Genomic DNA, 23,689 nt, shown 5'->3' with positions numbered 1-23,689 from the left:
TTAGTTTCCAAAGAACTGGTCAGAACAACCACTGCCCATCGTCAACATCATCCCATGTTTAAACTAAATGTTTTTTTTGTTTGATTTTTTTGTATGAAAACTCAAGCAAGTCAAGTTATTTACACCTGAAATAATCCCGTATAAAATACCATGCTTTAAAATAAAGGCCAAGCTAAATATCGAATGTTTTTGGTGGAAAATGATGAAACTTGTCATTACATTGTGGTTGGTTTGTCATGTAAAATATTGTTGCTCCAGATGACATCCTGGATGGTTGCTAACTTGACTTCAGGTGTGGCTAGTTTAATAACAGTTTGTCTGAAGTTGTTGCATTGAGGCCATGGTATACAACCTGTGGCTCTCGGGCCACATGTAGCCTTTTTAGTCCTTTGCACTGGACTCCATATGAGATTATATGGTCTGATCAATGTGAATGTTTACTGCAAAAATAATTAATGATGCGTAAATTGCTTCAGCTGTTAGATTTTTTTGGTGAGTATTCAGAAATCTGAATACTCTTGTGTTTAATTGATTGTTACAAGTAATCCGTAATTGTAAAAAAAAAAAAAAAAAAAATCCACTTAGACGCCACGTCTCGTTATCTCGTCCCATTTCGTCCAGTCAAGACTGTAGGTAGTAGAATCGTGTGACTGTGTCAGACTGTGAGGACGACATTGTAATCAGTTAAGTCTTTTAGAGAGTGCTTTATAATGACTGTGTTCAACACCACAGAATCCTGTTTGGTGAATGAACTTCCTATGAAGCTCATTGTTCCATAAATACCACATTCAAGCCTCCCCACCTACTGTATGTTGATCGTAATCCACTTCATGCTTTGGCCTTTTTTTTTTTGTTTCCTGTCGATGTCAAACAGGAGCAAGAATCGTCCTGTGTTTTTACTGAACTGTTCAATACTGCACCATTCTGTGTACAGTATGTACTGTATGGTCATTTATACAATGGATATGGATTATAATTATGCACTATAGTTTAGGGCAAATGTTTAGCGCAACTTTCCCTGTTGTCCATTAACAGTAGGTGTGGCTAGAATGCGGCAGGACCAGTGTCACAGTAGTCCTCCAGAGATGACACTCACCGTGGCACGCTTGTTCTTTAGGATGACAACAGACAACAAGATTTGTAACGCGGGAACAGCGTAGATCGTAGCACCACAGAAGGATGTTGAATAGCTGCAAATCTTTGTAAAATAAAAAAAAAGTTTATTGTAACCATTAACATTGTTAATGTTAATGGTCACATAGTGTAGCGGTTATCATGTCTCCCTCAGAAACAGAGAGCAGAGAGTCCTAGGTTCGATTCCAATCTAGTACAAATAGATTCAATATAGTACAAATTTATTTTTTAATACATTTTAATAGCTGTGTGTGCTGTGTGTTCAACAGGCCATTCTATACAAAGTTCACTTTGGTGAAGACAATTTATTTTCTATATATATTTATAAACTATATATGTTTCAGTGGTGATGGACAGACGTGTCATTTGATCCCTTCTTAAACCCAGTGATACTGCATTTGTCAAGTCATAATTGTTTCATCTTTAAAGTCAATCTTTGCTGTTTTCCAACATTCCAGCTACTAATAATGACATCCAGGTGCAAAATGAATAATGAACTGAATCTACTGCTCTTGGTCTGACATTTATTTTGTTTATGTTAATGTAAAAAAAAAAATATATATATTAACTTTTTTGTTTATGTTAATGTTAAAAAAATTTATTATATTAACTTAACAAATATATATATAAATAGTATTTTTTTTTTTTTGCACAGATTGAAGAACAACCAGTCTAAACCAGGGTGTAGCACGTTGTTATTTGCCTCTGGGTCAATGAGCAGGTTTATTTTCTCATAACAAACCCAGAAGAATTCAGAAAACATAGTCTGTAAAACTGGAACATCTGAGTCTTTGTCCCAGATCCATCAAATGTTGACAGATTTACTGTTGTGTTTGTGTAAATACTTTCACTAAAAGTTATGAGGCACCGTAACGGCTCCAGAGTTTAACTCCTAAATCTTTATTTATTAAAAGAGAGTTTAATTCATGGCCCGGTCATTATACTGTGTTCTTAGGTTTAACTAACATGTCAGCGGGAGGCTGGAATTTTCTTAATTAGAGATTAAAGGATTTGCCCCAGTGTGAGATTTTTAATTTAGATTAAAAAAAAAAAAAAACTCAAACGTTCCGTTTCCCCTCACTTTGTACAAGCTTTGAAATGATTTTCTTCAGGTAAGAGAAGAAACAGAAATATAACATGGACTTTTCTCTCCTGCAGTACGACAGCAATGAGTTCTGTGGAGACGCACTAAAAGACGGAGACAGCCATATGGTAAGATCTACTTCTTTTTAGATTGTGTTCATGAGTGACTTTGTGAAGTTCTATATTAATAATTAATTCATTAACTTTTTTTCTTTTGGTGGATAGGGTCTAAATATTCATGAAACTGTGGTCGAAACCATTAAAATATATTCTGTTAAATTTTTGGATTTTTGTGGATGTAAAAGTTGGATATTCTGTTAAATTTTTGGATTTTTGTGAGTGTAAAAGTTGGACAAGTTAACAGCAACCCAAAATATCAGTCCATGGAAATAAATCTCCATGAATATTTTTGAGTTAATCGTAATTTATGAAACAGCTTTTGAATAATGAGTTTGAGGAGAAACCTTTCAAATACTAATTCATTCTTTCCTACATTTTGCTGCTCAGCAATGATCTGTTTTATAACTGGACATGAACCTTCTCATAAAATGTAAAATGACTTTTGGGTTTTTTTTTTATTCCAAGCACAAATGTTTTGTGATGTAAAAAACAAAACAAAAAAAACCCCAAACCCATATCTCTTTAACTATTCAAAAAAAAACCCCAAACCCAAATCTCTTTAACTATATATAAACACAAAACCTGTATTATTTATTAGACCTGATGACTGTTTTATTGTGGCTGATTAAACAGACAGTTAATAACAAATCTTCTGAAGGATGTAAGAGGTTAAATGCAGAGAGTGACCCCCCCTACAGGATTGATGGGGTAACTGAACTAAATACAGCACCAACTAATAACTGTCTGTCAAGATGACAGTTCGAACAACCTTCTAATTGAAAATTATTGTCACAATCTGAGCTTCCGTCCAACCTCCCTCTGACCCTCTGACCTGTTTTGTTTGACGCCGTCACATGAGAGAGGAGAATGTCAGTGTGTCTAACAGTTAAACAACCGTGATGAAAGAAGAGTGATGAAACGTGTGATCGTTTCTCTGGGGTTGAGTAGTCTGGGATGTTTTTGAGCTGCTTCTCTTCCTGGAAATGTGTCTTACTGCACATCATACCCACAGTGTCGTCGGTCACTAAACGATTGCCATGACTTTGACTCTGTGACTGCCAAAACTAATATGTTACAGACTAATTGACTGAAGCAATTGACACAAACAATCATGTCATTTATATTAATGAAGGCCAATTCTGGAAGTGCTAAAAAAAAAAAAATGAGTTTCACAAGATTCACAGAGATTCACAAAGGCCTCTGTCAAGTATGAACTAGTGCTGCACGCCGTGCGAGAGACTCATGTTTTATTTTCCTAATTATAAGAGCTTTAGTGTAAGACGTGTTCTTTGAATGAAGTTTTACAGAAAAAAAATGCTTGGATTAAAATCTGAGCTCTCAGTGAGCCACTCCCTGATTTCTGCTTATTTCATATTCTTGAAAGTTCCGATCAGAGGCCACAACAAGCGCTTGTCCAACTGTGTTTTCATGTGTGTGTTTAACTTTCGTGTAATATTTGGTTGGATCAGAGTTGGTAAACACATTATTTGTTCTGCGTTGCTTCTGTCACCTCTTCTGTTCTGTTGCATGTGTAATTTTAGATTTTTGTGTTAAATGATCGGTATGTGATGCAGCTCTATTACGACCTCGATGCAAACAGGTTTTATCTTAAATTTAGTTACTACAACAAAGGTTTCCGCAACAATGACATGGAAGACGCCTGTCAACCTGATCTTTGACACAAAAGCCCATCAAAAACACCAGGTTATTTGCTGATCTGTAATCACTTGAAAAAGTGCAAAGGTCGTTTGTAATCCAAAACCTGACACCAGGACGAGGATTTCCCCATTTACAATGTCCTCAATGAGCTGAGAGGAACTTTGGTGATTTTTATTTTTTTTATATGTAAGTGGACCAGTGACAGTTCAGCTTCTCTGCTTGCACTTGACAGCGTAATTGCTTTGCTAACAGTGTAAGTAACAGGAGAAGTAATGATGCGTCTTTGTTGCTTTGTGTCCAGAGTGAAATGGGCAGCAAGTCTCCCAATGTGTCCGAGAGCACGAGGGATTCTCCCAGGTCCTTCCTGCTCACCATCAACCTAAAGGAAGGATGCAACCTGGTCATCAGGGACCGCTGCGGTAAGACAATTATCTTAACTATACTTTTTTTTTTACTACTGGGGTGCTAATATGCTAAAGGCTGTCTTTGTTAGCTTTGTTTGGTGTAATATGGTGATGCTGCCGGACAATAGCCGCGCTCACAGAAAGAGCCGTATCAATTTACCCACAGGTATCATTAATGCAGCAGAGTTTACTCAGCGGGGCTTCTCTCGTGTGTGTCGTGCACAATGTAGCAGCTGTCCTGTTCAAACCCGTGCAGTACAATGGAGCCACCCAATGTAGGCAGAAGTAGAGGAGGTACCGTGAGCAGGGACACAGTCCGCTGTGCTCTGAGCAAACATACGCAACTAAATCAACAGGATCTTCAATGATGCCTGAGCCTGGGAATCATCCCGTGTTATTGACTCAAGCATTTTATTTTAGAAAAACAAATGTTAATGAAAATATGACCTGTTCATATGTGAATAATACATTTAATTAATTATTTCATTTCAAAGGACTAATAATATGGAAATTTCTGATAAAGAGAAATAGAAATAAAAAGTAAAAGCAGAAAAGAAAAGTAATAGAAATGTCTGTGGGTAAATTGCTTAGAAAGTATTGGAATGTCCCTTTAAAGTTTTAAGCAAGTTTTCCCTGCTTTGCATATTGTGTGGTTCTGGGTTATGGTGTTTTTTTTTTTCATATTTTGATGTAATTTACATTTATTTTAATATTCAGATCATATCAACAACTGGTTTGTAGGAATTTCACTTTTACACTGCTCGTGTTGCAGACTTTCTGCTTCAGCAGCCGTAATAAACAAACAAAAAAATCAACTTTTGATTTTCTGTGGTCCACACAAATGAAGAACATGTGTCATATTTGTCACATTCAGCGCAACCTCAAATTCCAGTAGTATTTGTAATGTTTGTGTGGCCTTATCTACAGCCTGATTGGTTTTCTCCACCTACTGTCACTCTGTTGTTAGATCTTCTTCATGTCATGACTCACTGATGACCTCACTGCTGCTGTTATACTTCAGGTTTTTGTCTCCTTAAAACTGAAGAATGTTGACTGAGAATGTTCTTTTTTTTTTTTTTTTTTTAGTGAGTCACACTGTGGATGTGAATGGACTGGAGATGAACTGTTTTAGGGCAGGTTATCTTATTATGTTTTTTTTTTTGGCTCCAACTCAAGTCTGATGTCTTCTTAGTCTGATGTCATGGAATTCATGACAGGTTTGAGTCCACACCTCACTGTGTTATTCCTGGTCCTATCACCAATGTTTACACGCATCTGTATCATGAACCTGTGAGAGTCTGTGATGTGTTTTTTTTGTGGCTGATTTGACCAGCGCTGTGTCCTCCGGCCTTCACGTGGCCTCACTCTGTGTTTTCAGCCTTGGTTTTTCTGCTACCACCAACACCTTAAATAATAGACACAGCGTCATTGACTCCGGGGACGGCAGAGGGAGTCGAGTGTCATGTCGGCTGTGCGGCTCTAGTAACAGCCGGGGCTGGATTCCACACAACATATTACAACCTGTCTGAGCCGCACCCTGCAGACCTCCTCTGTCTTTATTCCTGTCTCACATGGCTTTGGTGTTTACCTTAACAGTCACTAAGGAACAATAATAGTTAGGGTAGGGGAAGTGTATCAGCCTGAGAAGAAAAATGGTAAAAGCTGTGTGTGAGGTTCAGTTTGATGTAATCTGATGATGTACAAGTAGAAAACAACCACAAAAAGTTTTGTTGTGTGAAGACCAATAGGGAAATAGTTATAAATGAACATCAAAACCACAGAGAACCAGACTGGTTCTGACTGGTTGCCTTGCTGCCCTCATCTGGTGGTTTTAAAGAACACTGACTTTTCTGTGATAAGGAAAAAAAAGAAAGAAAAGTGTTAATGAAACAAACATTCAATATTTCTGCTTACAGTTCAAAGGTATTTGTGATTAGTTGTTGTTGGAGGCAGACATGGAAAGAAAAAAAAAAGTTTATCTCCTGGTGACACATGGTTTCTCATTCATTCATTAAAATATAAAATAATCCAAAGTTTAACCTTCCTTTTTTTGACTTTTTTTTTAATTTTATTTTTTGTTTATAATTTAGAACCTGAGCCTTTCATTGGCCTCACTTTTCTTTTGTCGCCTACACACAAAAAAATATAAATGTTGTAAAACCTGCATTGATTCACTTGTCTTTTCCTCTTTCAGGCACCAGTGATCCTTACGTGAAGTTCAAACTAGACGGAAAAACCTTCTACAAAAGTAAAACCATTTATAAGAACCTCAATCCTGTATGGAATGAAACCTTTTCTCTACCTTTGAAGGATCTGAATCAGAAACTTCACATCAAGGTAAAACTTTACACTAACAAGTCGGTGAAGCTTATTTAAATTTCTGAGATAGAAACAAAACGGTCAGATGTGTTGGCTTATTTAAATTTCTGAGATAGAAACAGAACGGTCAGATGTGTTGCTATTTTCTTCGTCTTTTTTTTTTCTTGTGCTTCGAGGATCTTTTTATTATTATTATTATTCTATTTCAAATTTTTTTTTAACCACTGACCACTAAATAGTTTGACTTTTTTTTTGTACTGTAGATGAACTTTGAATGCAAAAGTACCAAACATGTTATTCAGTATTTTAGCTCTGCTTCAACACTGTTACCAAACACATTCAGTTTGTTATAAAAACCCACTAATATCCAAGGTTGCTGCTTTAGAGTTTAAAAAAAATGTTTAATTGTCTGCTGTGTGAATTAGTTTTATATTTATTATAAAAACTTGATAAGATTTGTTAAAATGTTTCCATGTTCATTCACACTTTTGTCAACAAACAGGTCTACGACCATGACCTGACCACCGATGACTTCATGGGCTCGGCCAGTTACCTCCTCAGTGACCTGGAGTTTGACAAGTGAGTTTTTGTCTGTTTAGTCTTTCACATCTGGAGTTGGAAAAGAGTTTTCTAGGATGCTGGAAAAAACAAATCACTTCACTTATGCCGATACAGAAAAGTTACTTCAACCTGGAAATGCTTTCGACAGTTTTGTCACTCACTCTAACGCAGTGTTCAAGGCAACTGGGAAAATGAACTTGTCCAATGAGGAGACACGATCACTGGCCAATTTTCCTTTGTCTAATCTGAGGAAGCATTAACACTGTAATTACCTCGAGTTGAGACCTTAATCAGTGCTGATTATAGAAAGACACGCAGCTTTGTTTCACACGTTCTGTCTTCAACTTTATTCTTCACTAGTTCATCCAAACTGTCCCGCATCTGCATGTGATCAGGTCAGAACCAGTACAAGTACCAGTGATTTACTGTTGTTTACTTGCTGATAATGAATACCAATGCTGACACTTCACCAGGTTGGAAGAGAAACTATAGGTTTGAGCTCAACCTGAACCTGAACCACAATGAGGAAACTGAGCATTAAAAAGACCTGAAGCTGGTTTTATCTTCTTCTCACTTCTTCTTGACATTGAGAACAGGGGTTAGCTGAACAGAAAGTGAGTAAAGCTTAAACACCAATAATGCATTTCATTTGTATTTGAATAAAGTATTGGGCCTACCACTCCAGTAGTCAAATTAGAATTACTGTTAGTTCATTAGTTAATCTTTCAGGAATAGCAAGGCTCCACCCTGACCACAGATTAAACCCTGGCGTCACGGTCACCAGATCACTACCAGATAAGGTCTTTGAGAACTCCCTGCGACCTCCTTCTGACATTGACTCAATCTGACTCCTCTCTCCCAGAGTGAACAAGCTCTCCCTGCGCTTGGACGACCCCAACAGCCTGGAGGACGACATGGGCCACGTGCTGCTGGACATGAGTCTCTCAGTCAGAGATGGGGACAGTAGAAAAGGCCAAGTATGGCCACACGTCCTACGCTGTCAAACCACTGCATGCTTGTTCACAACGTTTGCATGTTCAGTGCACATTATGTTGTTACGTGTTTGTGTGTAACTGTGTACTAACCACAGTTTTGTTTTTTTTTTTATTCTGCATCTAACACGCATGCTCCTGTTGGCAGAGGTGGCCCCAAATACGAAAACGAAGTAGTAGGGTAAGACATGAGTCAGGGAAACTAATGCTTCTAATCACTACACGTCCAAAGGGACATCAATACATTTTTATAAACAGACTTGATTAATATTGATATTTAATCAACTCAAAATGAAATCATTAATTATTAAGAGTAAATAAAAAAATATGTATTTTCCTGTCTCTAAAAAATATTTCCAGTTTTACGTCTTCTTTAGCTAAAGGGAAGGACATTTGAATAATAATTGAGGTGGAATGAAACGTCGGGCTGTTTTTGTTGACAACTGTTAGTGAGAAATAAACACTTCACTATGGAGTTTTGACAGATGTGCTGTTTCACTGATTAGTTGTTTTCCCACTGAACAGCTGCTGGATGTATGTTTGTTCTCCGCTTTAATCACTGTTGTCTGGAAACGCCGCCGACGTCTCCCGTGCATGAATCTCTCTCAAGGGTAGAGTGACAGTTATTTCATTAGACGCTGCGGCCGCCCCAGCACCACATGTCTCTGCTCAGCCCTCGTCTGTGAACTGTTGACAGTTGTGTCACCCTGTGAGTTACGGCCACTGACTTTGTTTGGAAGCTGTCTGCATGACCTACGACATACATGTTTTGGCTTCCTTTATCGCGCACCACTGCCAAGTGCACGCAGTGTAACTTATTAACCTTAATACCTAATATTTTTTGTGGTCCTTCACGAGGCAGAGCTGAGTCACGCACACGACTCTGGTTTATACCATTTTTTTTCCAAAGTGAAACCCAATCAGCCTGATAAACTTAACTGTCAGTTTATTTTATCAACTTGGCTTTTTAATCTTTTTAAGTATCAAAAAGATGTGTATGTAACTCACAGTCCTGTTACTTTTTTATAGTTACATTTGGATAGTTAACTTTTTTTCCAGGGAGAAGGTGATTGGAAACTTTTAATGTATATTTGCTTGAATATTTTCCCTTTTCCTTTTTCCCGTCCAGTCCGGAGGTTCCTCTCCACACCAGCGTCTGTCGGAGACACTGAAGAAGAGTCAGTTGTGGACGTCTGTTGTGTCAGTGACTCTGGTTGAAGGCCAGGATCTGCAGATGGACTCTCAGGGAGGTCAGCTCTTTGTTCGCTTCAAACTGGGAGACCAGCGATACAAAAGCAAGGTATTGGATGAGCAAAAAAAAAAAGAAGCTATTTACATCCTGCAATTTCTTTTAATTTGTCCTGTTATTGCCTTCATGTCTTTGCTTTTTAAACCTAATAATTTGGTTTAGGATGTTTTAGAAGTGTTGTTGATGCTTTTCAAATGTCATATTCTTCATGAACAATCTTTTCTGCCATGACAAACACAAAAAGGATCTGTCTTTAAACAGTTGTACTAACATAAGTATTGGTTGAAATATTTGTCTTTCTGTATGCAGTAATTTTCACACACTTAACCTTTGCTCAACTCAACTGGAGAAGGCGGTGTCTAAAAGCATCTGCTCAAATATGTTACATTTAACAAAGAAAAATGATCATTTTAAAAGTTATTTTGTCAGGAGAGTGTGTTTGAGATTCTGAATATAAATGTGAATTTTTGTCTGTGTTTTTTAGTGTCGTATCTACTTTTCTAAACCTCGTGATTTTTTGACTATTTAATTCATATACATGTTTTTTTCCCTTCATGTAGAATCACTGTAAAGTGGCCAGCCCTCAGTGGAGGGAGAAGTTCAGCTTTAACATGTTTATAGACAGTCCACACATCCTGGAGGTTGAGCTCTGGTCCAAGGAAGGACGAAGACCTGAGGAGTGTCTGGGAACGTGAGTCAGACCTCACCTCTGATATATATATCATACACTTATTACTTCACACTGAAGGTTTGGTTTAGAGACGCGAGAAAATATCCACTAAAACTTTAGTTTAGACAAAGAAATAAATATGTGGTATGTAAGATGAGATTAGTCTAAATAGCTTTTATTCACTTGTGTTGCTTTTTTTTAAGTACTCTGTATTTATTTATGTTTGCATGCACTTTGTTATTAAGTTTCATTTTGTGCACAGGTGTGAAGTGGACCTGTCCACTGTCCCGTTAAATGAGAGACAGGTGTACAACCACTCTCTGAATCACGGACGTGGAAGTTTGGTTTTCCTGCTCACCGTGAACCCCTGCAGAGGCGTCTCCATCTCTGATGTCTGTGCTGCACCTCTGGACGAACCACAGGAGCAGCAGATCCAGCTGGAAAACTATGTAAATGATACTAAACCGTTTTTTGTTTTTTTTGGTTTGTTGTTGCCAAACAGTCTATTTTATGTAATATTTAGTCTATTTGCAATTTCATTTTATTTACATAAACAATAGAATATCATTCCATCTAAAAGTGCTGAACTGGTGTCCATATTAGAAGAAGTAAACAAGGACTTTATTGTTTATAAGCGACGAAAAGCAGTGTTCTGTTTAACAACCACGAGGTGGCAGTATAGGTCTGCACGGATTACAGGGAATTACAGGGCGCAAGCGACTCTATTTTGTCACTGAGATAATTGGCTAAGTATGACATCATGTGACAACAAAGAGTACATGTTATTGGTCTGCATTTCCTGGACGTGAGGGGCCGTAGTGAATGTAAAAAAGGTGCCAGTTAAAAAACGATTTGTGGCAGTAGTTCCTGGTTTTTGTTAATGTGTCAAAAATAATCAATGGTTATCATTAATTAAGAGAGTTTATATAACATCATATAAACATTATAATTAGTTTATTAGCACATTGACCGATTTGTTAATCACTGGTTTATTTAACTGTTTATAACATCATATAAACATTATAATTAGCTTATTAGCACATTGACTGATTTGTTAATCACTGGTTTCTGGTTTATTTAACTCTTTGAAACAAAAGAAGGCAAATATGTTACATAAACCAAAACATTTACATGATTTGATTTTTTTTTATAATTTATTATTGTTCACATTACTATCATGACTAAATTATAGAGTAACTAATCTTATAAAGTAGGATTTTTTAAAGGTATTAAAAGTTTTTTAGTTTGCTCACGATGTTTACATTTTTTAATGTAATCATTTATCTGCAGTATAAACTAATATATTCCCCACACGTCTTAAAATGTAGCACAATATTTTCTAAATCAAATTAATTAACTACAAAGTTTTGTAAATGTCTTGGATTATATTTCTGCTATAAATATTTTCTTAACGCTTGTGTGTTCCTCCCGCAGAGTTTGAAAAGTTCACTGAAAAACCTAAATGATGTTGGGTTCCTTCAAGTCAAGGTCCTTAAAGCTGTAGATCTGCTGGCTGCTGATTTAAATGGTAATTAGTCACACAGATGGATTCTCCTTCACTGGTGATGTGTTTTGTTTTTTTTATTCAGGAACGGCTAATGACAGAAAATGTGTTGAACGCCATGTTGTGTTGTCTTTTGTAGGCAAGAGCGACCCGTTCTGTGTGCTGGAGCTGGGAAACGACCGACTTCAGACCCACATCGTCTACAAGACCCTCAACCCAGAGTGGAACACGGTCTTCACATTGTCAGTTTGACTTGCTTTTTCTTTTCTTTTATAAACACAGAGCTAGCAGCTTCCACCAGTGGGTGCTGTAAACACAGTTGAAATCACTCTGTACATCACATAATCAAGTATAAATGAATCTGCTGTGATAGATACTACAAATAATAGAAACTGTTTGATGCCATTATGAGCGACATGTCCTGTTTTTTCTGCTCTGCAGTCCTATCAAAGACATCCATGATGCCCTGGTGGTGACTATCTTTGACGACGACGGCGATAAAGCGCCAGACTTCCTGGGGAAAGTGGCCATTCCTCTGCTCTTGGTACGGACTCCCTCACCATCCCTGATCCTGTTCTATTTACAAAAGCACATCTTTACAACTAAATATCGCTGCACTTTACACTAAAACACAAAGACACAAATAAAAAAAACAAAACAAAACAACTGCAATTATAAAATGAAGGAATATAATTTGCAATACGTTTACAATTTATTCTCGGATGTAAATAAATATCTGGCTGTGTTCACCTTTCAATCAAAGACTAATCGTTTGTAAATGTTCCTTATTAAATTACATGTTGTGATTAAGGTTTTTGAGACATTCCTTCAAACAGCAGCATGTTCTATTATAATTATTATTATTTTATTATTATTATCTTAATTATCAATTATTACCACAGCAGACTTTAAGTACGTGTGAGTTCCAGAGTCACTGGTGTTTGGGTTCAGCCCGTGACCTTGTTTTTGTCTTGCAGATCCATAGGGGGCAACAGATCGCCTTCCCTCTGAAGAAAGAGGACTTAAGCGATCTGTCAAAAGGGAGCATCACTTTAGAGCTGGAGGTTATTTTTAACCCTGTGAGTATGAGTCGGGTCATCTGAATATGGTGGACATGAATTATAGACCTGGTTCTGTTTGTTCCTCATTGATGCACTTCTTCTTCTTCTTTTTCTTCACAGGTCAGAGCAGGTATAAGAACCTTCCAGCCCAAAGAGAGAACGTTTGTGGAGGACAATCCCAAGTTTTCCAAAAAGGTGTGTTGATCACGTTCATTTTTGGTGTTTAAATTGAGAAACAAAAATTGTAATAATGTATTTTTTTTATACAGTTTGAATTATTTAGTTTAGGTCATTAATTATTATATTTGATAGGGACCTGTAAATACATTAACTTTTTTTCATTTAAAAAAACCTATATTTTCCAAAACAAAACATTTTGCAGTTTATTTATATTATCCTTTCCCACAGCCTGTAGCTCTCGAACCAGTCTTTAATAATGTATTAAATTAAAATGTTCAAAGTTTGTTTGTATAGAATATTTTCCACATAATTACACAGTTCAATTTCATAATAAAAGTTGCTGAAAATGTTCAAAGTTTGTTTGTATAGAAACCCAAAACCCAAAACTTTTCATATCATATCCCTAAACTTTCAAGGCGACTGAAATAATAAAAACCCTGCAGAGTTTGTTTTTTTTTCTTTTTCCCAACAATATTTTTTTTTTCTCACATAGTCAATGTGAGATTTTTCTCTGCGCCTTGAAGGGAGAGAAGCAAATGAACCATATTTGACTGTTTTCTTTGCCTGATTTATCTCTCTATCGCCATCCTCGTACTGAGCAGGACTTCTCCTGAATTAGTTGAATTGAGCTTTAATTGACCCCTACTGTGACTGAGCTCTTGTCCACTGTTCTACATGAGTTTGAACTACAGTGTGCATGACAGGCTGTGACACAGGGTGCCTGACTGTCTGTTCTCCGCACAAAGACTCATTGTTGCCAGACAATACGTCGCTCACTAACACCAAAATTGGCTTTCACTCAGATGGATTCAGATGTAATGTGCAGCATTTCGGTTTGTTTAAATGTTGAAAGTCTTGCTTGACAGTAATCAGGTCAGATTACTGACATTTTTTCGCCCAGTGACCGCGGCAGCCTGCGCCAGAACATGCTAGCTACTCCGACATTGTTTCACTGGTTGACCTCGGGATGTTTTTTTTTTTTGCTTGGCACAAAAAAAAAGTCTAAACCCCATTAAGTGTTTTATTATTCATGTTTTAAACATACCGTTATAATATTTATGTTTTGCATGTTTGTAATGTGTATCTTTCAGGCTCTCGCCAGGAACGTGCTGCGTGTTCAGACACTGTACAGGGCTATCATGTCAACTCTGCAGTACATCAAAAGCTGCTTCCAGTGGGAGAGCGTTCAGAGGAGCCTGCTGGCTTTCCTGGTGAAGTGCATTTACTGCTTATCATCATACTATTCGCAGCTCCACTCTCTGTTCTCCCTCCAAGGCTGCGGAGGGAGAGCCCAGCCCCGGTCAACTCTCGCCTGAACTCTCCCAGTGAGAATTCTAATCAATGCAGCGTTGGGCTCAGTAGAAACACAGGCTTGGCCGCGCACTCGCTCTAGAGTGGACGTTCTCAGAGATGTGTGTGCCGTTGGAGCAGTGTTAAGCCTCAGCTGCCGAGAGAAGAGTCCCAGTGGAGTTGAGATGGTCTATTTTTGTTCTACTTCCCTGACAACTCATTAACCCACTGTCCAATCTGTGCTCAGTGTGATTCAGCCCCCCATTATGCCAACAAAAGTCCAATTAAAAAGCTCTTCAGAGATAAGGCAGATTCTCCATCAGTCCATTGTTCAGTACAAGTGCAAAAACAGAAGCAAAGCCCTTTGCAATTGGAAACGGGAGATGATCTTTTTGACATTCTTCTCTTCCAACTGTAGGTCTGTCCAAACCACACACACACACAGCGAGATGCGCTTTACACATGCGTAGCAATCAAGGTCATTCAGAGTTCCTTTTGTTTTTACAGCTGACGTCCTGTAGATGGCATTAAAGCTTTTCCTCAGCGTGTGAAGATTTTCCTCTTGGACTTGTGAAGTGCTACTGTAAGCCAGCCAATAGTACAGTTGGTTCAATTTGCTGTGAAAACATGATCTGCAGCACAGATCTGTTGTCTCAACTGAAGCCAATGGCAAAGTTTAGTCGCTTGTTTATTATTCCGTACAACTTTTTTTTTGCTTTTTTAGAGACTGCGCGGTCCAGGGTGAGGGAAGAGGAGTCAGCGGTTCTTAATCCGGGTCGCCATCCGTCTAATGCTATAAACCGTGGTTGATGTCTCTAGGTTTTATTTGATCACAGATTATTATCGGGATATTGCATTTGAATAATAACCGGTTCCACCCCCATCTCTGTTTCTATAATATTTAATAATTATTAGGGAGTATGTTGTTGTTTTTGCCCGACAACTCAGCCAAAATGGAAAAAAAAAAAAAAAATCATGCAAGCATTTAGCGAGCAGACAACACACACACACATACACACACACACATACACATCCTCCCACTACATCCCGGGGTTTGAAATACAGCACCATCTGTACTCTTGATTTCACACTAATTCTACCAGCTTTTTTAAGTCCCAGGAGAGGAGGAGAAGAAAAAGATGGCTCCTTGAAACAAGCACATAGCAGTAAAGAATCAAAGGTTCATTTCACATCACAGGAGACAATGTCTGTTAAAAAAACCATTATGCAGAAAGCTGTGGTATCTTAACAGGTGTACCTTAACACCGTGAGACGTTCGCTGTCAGTGCTTCACCACACATGTATGACACATCAGCTTCACATGACTGTCTCTGTTCTGTTTTGTTTTTTTTAATTATAGCCTTGTTCCCGTGAAATACATTTCAAGGAAATGGGAAAAAAAAAGAGGAGCTGATGAGGACGCATGATGGCAAAATTATAAATCATTGAAAGTTAAACAGCGGCACGCGAGATAAGAGTGGCTAAAAACAACCACACTCGTTAGAAGTTTCAGAATTAGAGTTTGCTGCTTAAACAATGTGGATGATCTTGAAATATATATAGTTATTTTAACTGTAACATTAAAACTGTTTGTTTAGAATTCAGCAGCAGCAACACCAAAAAGATTATTTTTTAAAATTATTTTGGCATGCTCGCTCTCCAACAAAAAGAGAGGGTTGCCTAAAATAGAACGATGCACAAGACGAGAAACAAAGAAAACCCAACACACAGCAGCGGACGTCACTTCCAGCTCTGTCTCTGTTTATACTCCAGTGTTGACCAGCTAAAGTTTAGACTTCCTGAAAACTGCTACCAAAAAAAGTCTTGTTTTTTGACTGAAGTTTTAGTAACAGATCAGAGGACAGAGATAATATTTAAATGTGAAGTAAGATTTTTTTTTAAAAAAACAAAAGTGTGGCTTTGTAAACATGGAGTGGATGTGACTGACGGACCTGCCTGCAGTTTAGATCTTGCTGGAAAATTGGAGAAAAACCACACGAAAATACTCGTAAATATTCAAAATAATCGAAAATAGTCTTATATGAATCTGTCCCAGCATTTTCTGGACAGTATTTGCTGTTACTTTCAAAATTATTTTTAATTTAGCAAATGTTTAGCAAATTTGTTTTGCTCAAACACTAGAGCCTTTTACTTGGTCTTTAGTTTGATAAATGAAGATTAAAATCAATACCAATTTTTTTTTCTTTTTAAAAATATAAAAAACTGCGATCACTAATGTGTTCTTGTCCTAAAGGAAGTTCCATGTAGCATTTCCTAGTTCTCTGTAATTATTTGGATTCCAGTCATGATTTCACTGAGTGAGAAAAAACAAGACACAATCAGCCATAGATAATTTTACTGCTTTTAAATTAAATTAACTGCAGTTTTTTTTTCTTATTCCTTCTTATCCTCTTTGATCTGGATCCTCTTTCTTCCTGTTGAAGTCCGTGTGACGCCTCTCTAACTGCACTTATCACCATCTTTATAGCCAAAGTATACATTTCCACAAAAGCGTGACTTGGCTTTTTCCCCCATGTCCAAGCCCAGTCCCCACTAATATACCGTGTCCCTGTCACCGAGGACTTGTTCCTCCTCCTCCTCCTCCTCTCACAGTCCTTTGTTATTGGCCCGTATTAACACAGACAGGAGCCTGCTTGGCTTTTTGCACTTTTAGAGCTGCTGGTGTGAGTGGTGTTAGAGCAGGGGGGAGCGATCCGCCATCTCTTATGTCACTGGGTGCAACAGAGGAGAGCAATGTCTTTACCAGATGTTCACTTCTATTTTTATTAGCATTTAAAAACCTGTAAACTGCTCCCCTCTCCTATGCCTCTTGGCGTGCTGCCACTGCGGCCAACGCCGCCGCTCTGACAGGATTATTTTATGGAGCCATTTAGCCGAGCGGTCGAGACATCACACGCCATATTTCTTAATTCTGTCGTTCCTTTTCAGCAGAACACAGGTGGAATGTGCATCACAAGTGTCATTATGGATGCTGATGACAAACTCACACACACACCAACACACACAGGGAGGCTTTGGTGGCTGCTGTGAATTGTGTGGTCCACCGTGATGTGCTCAACGTTAACCATTTATGTGGTTAATGTCAGCGATGACAGGGATGTAGAGAAGGAGCAGTGACCACGTGGTCTGTGTTAGAGAGGCTCAACCTTTAGCTTGTTGAGAAGGTGTAATTATAAGAAATATCTAAGTGTGACTATTTGTGCTGACCTCTGCTCCATCTGTCTGTCTGTCCGTCTGTCTGTCTGTCTGTCTGTAGGTGTTTGTCGTGACAGTGTGGTACTGGGAGTTTTACATGCTGCCCGCCTTCCTGGTTTTGCTCATCGTGAGAAACTACGCCTTGATCCGTTCTGGTCAAGACAGCCACGATCTGGTGAGTGTGAAGAGCGACTCCTCTCTTTGTCAGAGCGCTGAACTCCTGAGACACTTGTTCTTCCTGCTTCCATTTTTTTCTGTATTACATTTAAACACAACACATTTCAACTACATTTTACCACCCTGGTTAAAAGGCTGCTATATTTCTAAAAGAAAATGTACATATAATAAATAAACTATCTGCACCCCTGCATATAAGACACAATAATAAAAATAAAGTTCTCATGCAGAAGCATAGAAAACTGAGTGAACACGGTGTGAATCACCATGTGATTATGTTCAGAGCTTATTTTTTCAGTGCTTGTCCTTCTTCAACTCGTCCTTCTTCTTCTGCTGTCCACTTGTCCTCTTTGTTCCCTGTCCTGTGTCCTCCCTGAAGTTTTCAACACTCTCATATGAAAAGGTTGTAATTTTCTATGCTCTTTTTTTCCCCCCAGTGCTGCTTTTTTCTTCATTTTTGTGGAGGTTTTCTATACAGTGTAGTCCAATATATTTATTTATTTATTTATTTATATATATATATATACATATATATATATATATATATATACATACATACATACACATATACACACAGTTCTGGTCTCATAACACTCAACTAAATTTAAATAAACAGTAAATTGAATATACAAATTTACATTTTTACTAACTATAAAATGAGAAACATATATATGTACATTTACACACATACAAAAATATACACACATATATATGCAGTATATTTATGTAATGTTTAGCCATATATTGAAATGCTTAAAAAATAGAAGAAAAAATCGATTATATATATATATATTTTTGCAAATAATTTAATGTTTAAAATTGAATAAATATTTATCGCTACATTTAAAGCTACGATTGGGTAAAAGTTATCCTTTTTTTATTTTAGCTATCTTTTATTCTAAAACCTATTGTCAATTTATTCACTTTTGACATGTTTTCTTAATGCTTTTTGATGATTACTCAGTTATACAATTATTTTTCTTACTTTTCTTCTGTCAACTGTAAATGTAAATACTTGTCTTTGGCTCTTATAATATTTGACCCTCTACAAAATTAGCCCTTTAGCGTCATCTTAATTTGACAGATGTTAAAGTTCAGATTGTTTATTTCACATTTTTATTTCACATTTTTTTGTCGGCTCTTGTTGGCTTTTGTTTGAAATTAAAACTAAAATTGTACAATAAACCATTATTCTGTGGATATTATTTTTATCCACAGAGTATGTGACTCTGGACATTATTCTGTTGTTATTTCTGAGTCACATACGTTGTTGTTTTAAAGTCTCCATCAAATAACTGAGTCACATACGTTGTTGTTTTAAAGACTCCATCAGTAAAATAATGTGCAGCAGTGACTCTGACTCTAAAGTTAGTGACCGCTAACGACAGAAGTTGATTCACACGTCACAAGTCAATTCCCTTTTGTTTCAGGACAACATGGATGTGGGGGACGAAGATGATGATGACGAGAAGGTAAGATCATGCGCCGGCTGTTTATTTTTTTTCTACTTTTTTTTTTTCCCCCGACTCTGTTTCCTGCCGAGAAAGGTGTCTGTCTGTGACCAATAGTCTTTTTTTTCTTAAGCTCCTTATTCACAACTAAATCTGACGCATTTTGATTCCTGCCAGCAGTGAGTTGTATTTCTTTGTGAACTTGTGGTCGGGCTTAATAAAGACCTCACAGACCTGTTTCCACATGTCACAACACATTCAAATGCTAATAGAGGGGTGTGGAGAAAGCTGCTGCTGCTTTTGGGAAAGTCCCTCAGCTTAACTCACCATATAATACCATCAATATGGAACTAATGACAGCACTTAGACATGGTTTTTCAAAGCTCTTTCTAAAAGTTTGTGTTAAAAGTTACAATGCTTTCAGTCACTGAAATATTTCTTCAGAGCGGCAGCGGTTTGTTGTAAATGTTTTAAAGGGCCGGCGTCGGGCTGATATAAAGCGGGTCTCCTGCCGGTTCCAGTGGGAACATGACCCTAAAATGGCTAAAGTGCTTCAGTGCGATGATGTATTTTGGACTGAGGTGACACTGAATTATCTCTCTGACTGATGGCGGCTGCGCATCTGCCGTACTCCAGGTTTTCATCCCAGGCGCACATCTTTTCCCAGGCTCGTCTGCAGAGTCCTGATGGCTCCCAGCCAGGAGTCCAAGTGAACACACATCATAGAAATCACATAGTGACAAAAACCATGACTTTGGCCAGAAATACTCCCTCAACAACCATCACTGGCAACACAACGTCCCCACAGACCCATTTCCTTTCTCTAGTCCCATAACCCTCCTCTGCGTTTGATGTGGCCGTGTCTCCGTCTGAAGTCTGGCTCTGACCACTGCCATCTTCAGACAAATCTGCTGTCCTCTGTTTATGTTAAAGCTGTCTGTCTCTCGTGGGGCCTGGACTATTCCTTTTCTTTCATAATGTGAAGTCCAGTCTTACTATGAAGAGCTTCCACTTCAAAAAGACGCGTCCAGCCTCTGCCTGAGCAGACGCTCTTGTCCAGAGCGACGATGAATGAGGCTGTTCCACTGTTTTGGTTTCTTTCTCAGCGGCTGCGGTGGCCATTATCTTTAAGTGTTGCAGAGATCAAACCTGTGGCCTTGACATTTTCTCAAAATAAATCACTAGGAGCTCGGTTGGTTTTTAGGCTGAGCTGACAAATCACCTGAACTTAAAACCAGTTTTACTTTAGTTTTACTGTGTTTGGGGGAAAAAAAATCAAGATATTTATGGGGTTTTTTTTGTTTCAAGGAAACCATTTCAGTGAATCAAACTTTAATTTATAACAAAAAATTAATTGATCACAGTTTGCCATAAGTAACTTTAATGCTAAGTCACAGCTTAGGACTACTAAAAAAGTACTTTTATTGCTAATTATCACTAATCACAATTATAAAAAAATTTTACTCAATTGGTGTAAAAACAAACTATTTTATTTATTTATTTTATTTTCTATGATTATTTTTACCAGTTACTAAACTGATGAAACATTTGTGTCCAAGTTAAAAAAAAAAAAGACTTTTGTGTCTTTTCTTTTTTTTTTAGAAAAAAATTGTCAAAAATTGTCTCTTTTTTTTCCACTGAGTGACCTTCTCCTGAAAAGACCTGCAAACACAGAAACAGAAAGTGAGTTATTGAGTGTGTGCCGACAGGAATGTGCTGTTTACTGCGTTGCAGGAGTCGGAGAAAAAAGGGTTGATGGAGAAAATCCACATGGTGCAGGAAACCATCATCACACTTCAGAACCTGCTGGATGGAATCGCTTCTTTTGGGGAAAGGATAAAAAAGTAAGGACAACAGATGTTTTTTTTTTTTTTAACCTTTTATTCAATATTTTATTGCAGCGTCAGAGAGCTAAAATGATTACACAGCCAGTATTTTAGTATGCAGTGCATTCGACGCTGGTCAACAACAGAATAGAGGCTCGTTCGCTCATTTCCCGTCAGTGTAATTTAGGTCCGACTGTGAACTTCTGCCTGTCACCAGCTGCTGTCTCTGCCTTTAATTTGACAGCACGTTTAACTGGTCCGTGCCGTTCCTGTCCGGCCTGGCTCTCCTGGTGTTTGCCATTGCAGCAGTGCTGACATACTTCATACCCATACGCTACATAGTTTTACTTTGGGGTAAGTATTCTGATCTGTTTGCTTGTGTTTTTATATAAAATATTTTTTTGCTCTTGAACTCCAGCTTTTTATTTTATGGTTTAAACAATAAACTCTTCACATAAACCAGCATATCTTTCTTTAAAAAAAAAAAAAAAAAAAGCTTGCATTCTGTTCTAAAAACGTGTCGATACACTGCACCACCCTGCACTTTGTAAAGTGAAAGTAAAACAAGGCAGCGACACACACAAGTGGCACTGTGGGTAATGATTCTTAGACAGCAGCTGGCTGCTGCTCTGCAGCTGTTTGTGTGGAAACAACGTGTGCAGCCACAACAGACTACTGTTAATAATATGTTGGTGTGAATCTGTGTTTTAGGCATCAATAAATTCACCAAGAAATTACGGAACCCGTACGCCATCAACAACAATGAAGTGCTTGATTTCCTGTCGAGGGTGCCTTCCGACGTGCAGAAGGTAAGCCCTGCCGGATCAAGCGTCCAGGAAGCCCGAAATCCCAGAGCCCGCTAGTTTTGCATTTTACCACAACAACTCCCAGGCATTCGGCGCTCTCATATGTATAATTAGCTTCATCTGTATAATTACGTAGCCCCCCTGTATAATTTCAGTTGTGTTTTGGTCACGATACATCCCTGGTGGAGGTCTCTGCAGCACGGGGCTTTTCCCAGGCTGATACGGCGGACGCTGCTCCTCTCTCCTCTCCTCTCCTCTCCCCCGTTTGAACTCAGCATGAGCAGAGAGTCTCCCTGAAACTCACATCAACGTATAAAATGATCATTCACCAAATCTAACTGCTGACACAGAAATCAAATCAAACTGCGATATAGTTTCTGCTTCCAGCTGTGCTTCTTTGTCTGGCTCTCCCTTTTCTCCCCTCTCTTTATACAGTCCCCTCTCATCCTCACCCTTTGTGGCCGTTCTACTCTCTCTAAGCTGTTTGACCCCTTATTGTCCCGTCCCTCTTCTGTGACAGACATGGCTCTCTTTGTTTAACTCACTGGTCACACTACTGACCGCTGCTGTCGTGAACCGCAGTCCTCGCACTCGATATACTTGTCATTCCACACCTTGGGGTTTTTTTTCAGTGGAAATTGTATAGAAGCACCTGTATATGAGTGGAGAAAATGTGTTCTTTCTCTATGGTTGATGGGGTTTTTTTTTTCATGAATGTAGTGACAAACTCTCATCCGTTACAGGTTCAGTACAGTGAGATCAGAAGCAACAAAAGGAAAAAAGCACAGTGAACGTGCGCCGACGCTGCTGCGGCCGCGTCCGGTGGTCTGTTCAACGTCTGCCGAGCGCCGCTCTCCACGTTTCACGGGGTTGTGTTGGTTTGAATCCTAACTCTTTAGCACCAAAGCACCTTCCAACCATAAGCATCTGGGTTAAAGACTCTTGAAGGAGAGATTATTTAACCACTTTTTTTACTGACATGTCTGATGTGCATTTCTTGAGCAATTGGTTATATTTTTCTCCAAATATTTCTGGTGTTTTAATGTATGTACAGTCTATTTTAAAAGAAAATAATGTAAAATAGTGAGAGTGTGCGTGACGGGTATGTAAAAATTCTAAGTGTATATTTTATATATAATTTCCTGTACAATTACAAATATAACAATAGTGTAACTATAAAAAATAGTCACCATTAGAAAAGTAATTTTAATTATTACCAGAAACCTTTTTCTTAGAAATGTTTTTGTGTTTTTTTTTTGGTTTTTTTTTTGTTTTTTGTTTTTTTACATTTTAAACATCAGGTAAATGTTCCAGTTTAAATCTGTAACACATCGACATATTATAGAGAATGAGTTACTGTCACTTTTATAAACACACGTGCTGGGCTCAGACAGTCCTGACTGACTAGTCGCCAAAATGACAAAAATATTTTGATGTTTACATGAACAGGTGAGTAGTTGTTTCCACTTCTATGATTCCATTCATCCTACACACACAGGGCGTTCTGTACTTTATCATCCGTATCTTACAGCTACTGATTAAGACTCTGCTTCAGTGCTACCAGCAATAAACACACACACACACACGGTCCTTCAGTGCAGCATCTTTTTATCTGCCTCTCTGTTTCACTTCTCTCTGAATTCCCCTGCACAGCATCGTCTTCATTCTCACTCCTGTGCTGCAGGATGGTGGGAGTCAAACAACACCCTTCTTCTCAGCTCCCTCTCTTCATTAGGCTTTCATGAAGCGATGCGAGGCTGCTCGAGACCTCACTGGCACCCTGGCTCCCCACTGTGTTGACGGCCCTTGGGCGTCGCCACGAGCAGGAGGACCCCGACGACCTCTTCTCAGCTGCTGTGACGAGATGCCTGGAGCCAGCATCCTATCAGGCGCAGCAGCCAGACAAACCTCCGGTACCATTGTTGCTCACACACAGGAGCAGGATTTAAAAAAAAAAAAAAAAAAAAAAAAAAAAGCCACAACAAAA

The 23,689-nt window shown here is 38.3% G+C and overlaps 1 protein-coding gene across 3 annotated transcripts in view; it reads left to right on the top strand.

The window, feature by feature from the left end:
* mctp2b (multiple C2 domains, transmembrane 2b) overlaps positions 1 to 23,293 on the top strand; it is a 30,153-nt gene extending 6,860 nt beyond the window's left edge. Inside the window, exons 3-23 of one of the 3 annotated variants that reach the window (XM_008310783.3) lie at positions 2,293 to 2,346; positions 4,298 to 4,415; positions 6,595 to 6,737; positions 7,222 to 7,298; positions 8,143 to 8,257; positions 8,421 to 8,453; positions 9,402 to 9,572; positions 10,082 to 10,212; positions 10,454 to 10,640; positions 11,626 to 11,719; positions 11,835 to 11,937; positions 12,137 to 12,239; positions 12,673 to 12,774; positions 12,877 to 12,951; positions 14,028 to 14,147; positions 17,504 to 17,617; positions 19,050 to 19,091; positions 20,805 to 20,914; positions 21,141 to 21,250; positions 21,608 to 21,705; positions 22,446 to 23,293. In XM_008310783.3, the coding sequence (XP_008309005.1) occupies positions 2,293 to 2,346; positions 4,298 to 4,415; positions 6,595 to 6,737; positions 7,222 to 7,298; positions 8,143 to 8,257; positions 8,421 to 8,453; positions 9,402 to 9,572; positions 10,082 to 10,212; positions 10,454 to 10,640; positions 11,626 to 11,719; positions 11,835 to 11,937; positions 12,137 to 12,239; positions 12,673 to 12,774; positions 12,877 to 12,951; positions 14,028 to 14,147; positions 17,504 to 17,617; positions 19,050 to 19,091; positions 20,805 to 20,914; positions 21,141 to 21,250; positions 21,608 to 21,705; positions 22,446 to 22,493 (2,148 nt within the window). In that variant the 3' untranslated portion in view covers positions 22,494 to 23,293. Of the gene's footprint in view, positions 1 to 2,292; positions 2,347 to 2,887; positions 4,183 to 4,297; positions 4,416 to 6,594; positions 6,738 to 7,221; positions 7,299 to 8,142; positions 8,258 to 8,420; positions 8,454 to 9,401; positions 9,573 to 10,081; positions 10,213 to 10,453; positions 10,641 to 11,625; positions 11,720 to 11,834; positions 11,938 to 12,136; positions 12,240 to 12,672; positions 12,775 to 12,876; positions 12,952 to 14,027; positions 14,148 to 17,503; positions 17,618 to 19,049; positions 19,092 to 20,804; positions 20,915 to 21,140; positions 21,251 to 21,607; positions 21,706 to 22,445 lie in introns of those variants that run through there. The other 2 variants (XM_025055839.1, XM_008310785.3) reach the window with 2 other exon arrangements.
* The last annotated feature ends 396 nt before the right edge of the window (positions 23,294 to 23,689 follow it).

The sequence above is a fragment of the Cynoglossus semilaevis genome, chromosome 5, assembly GCF_000523025.1.
Source record: "Cynoglossus semilaevis isolate Cse_v1.0 chromosome 5, Cse_v1.0, whole genome shotgun sequence".
NCBI lineage: Eukaryota > Metazoa > Chordata > Actinopteri > Pleuronectiformes > Cynoglossidae > Cynoglossus > Cynoglossus semilaevis.
This window is presented reverse-complemented; position numbering and strand designations above follow the sequence as displayed.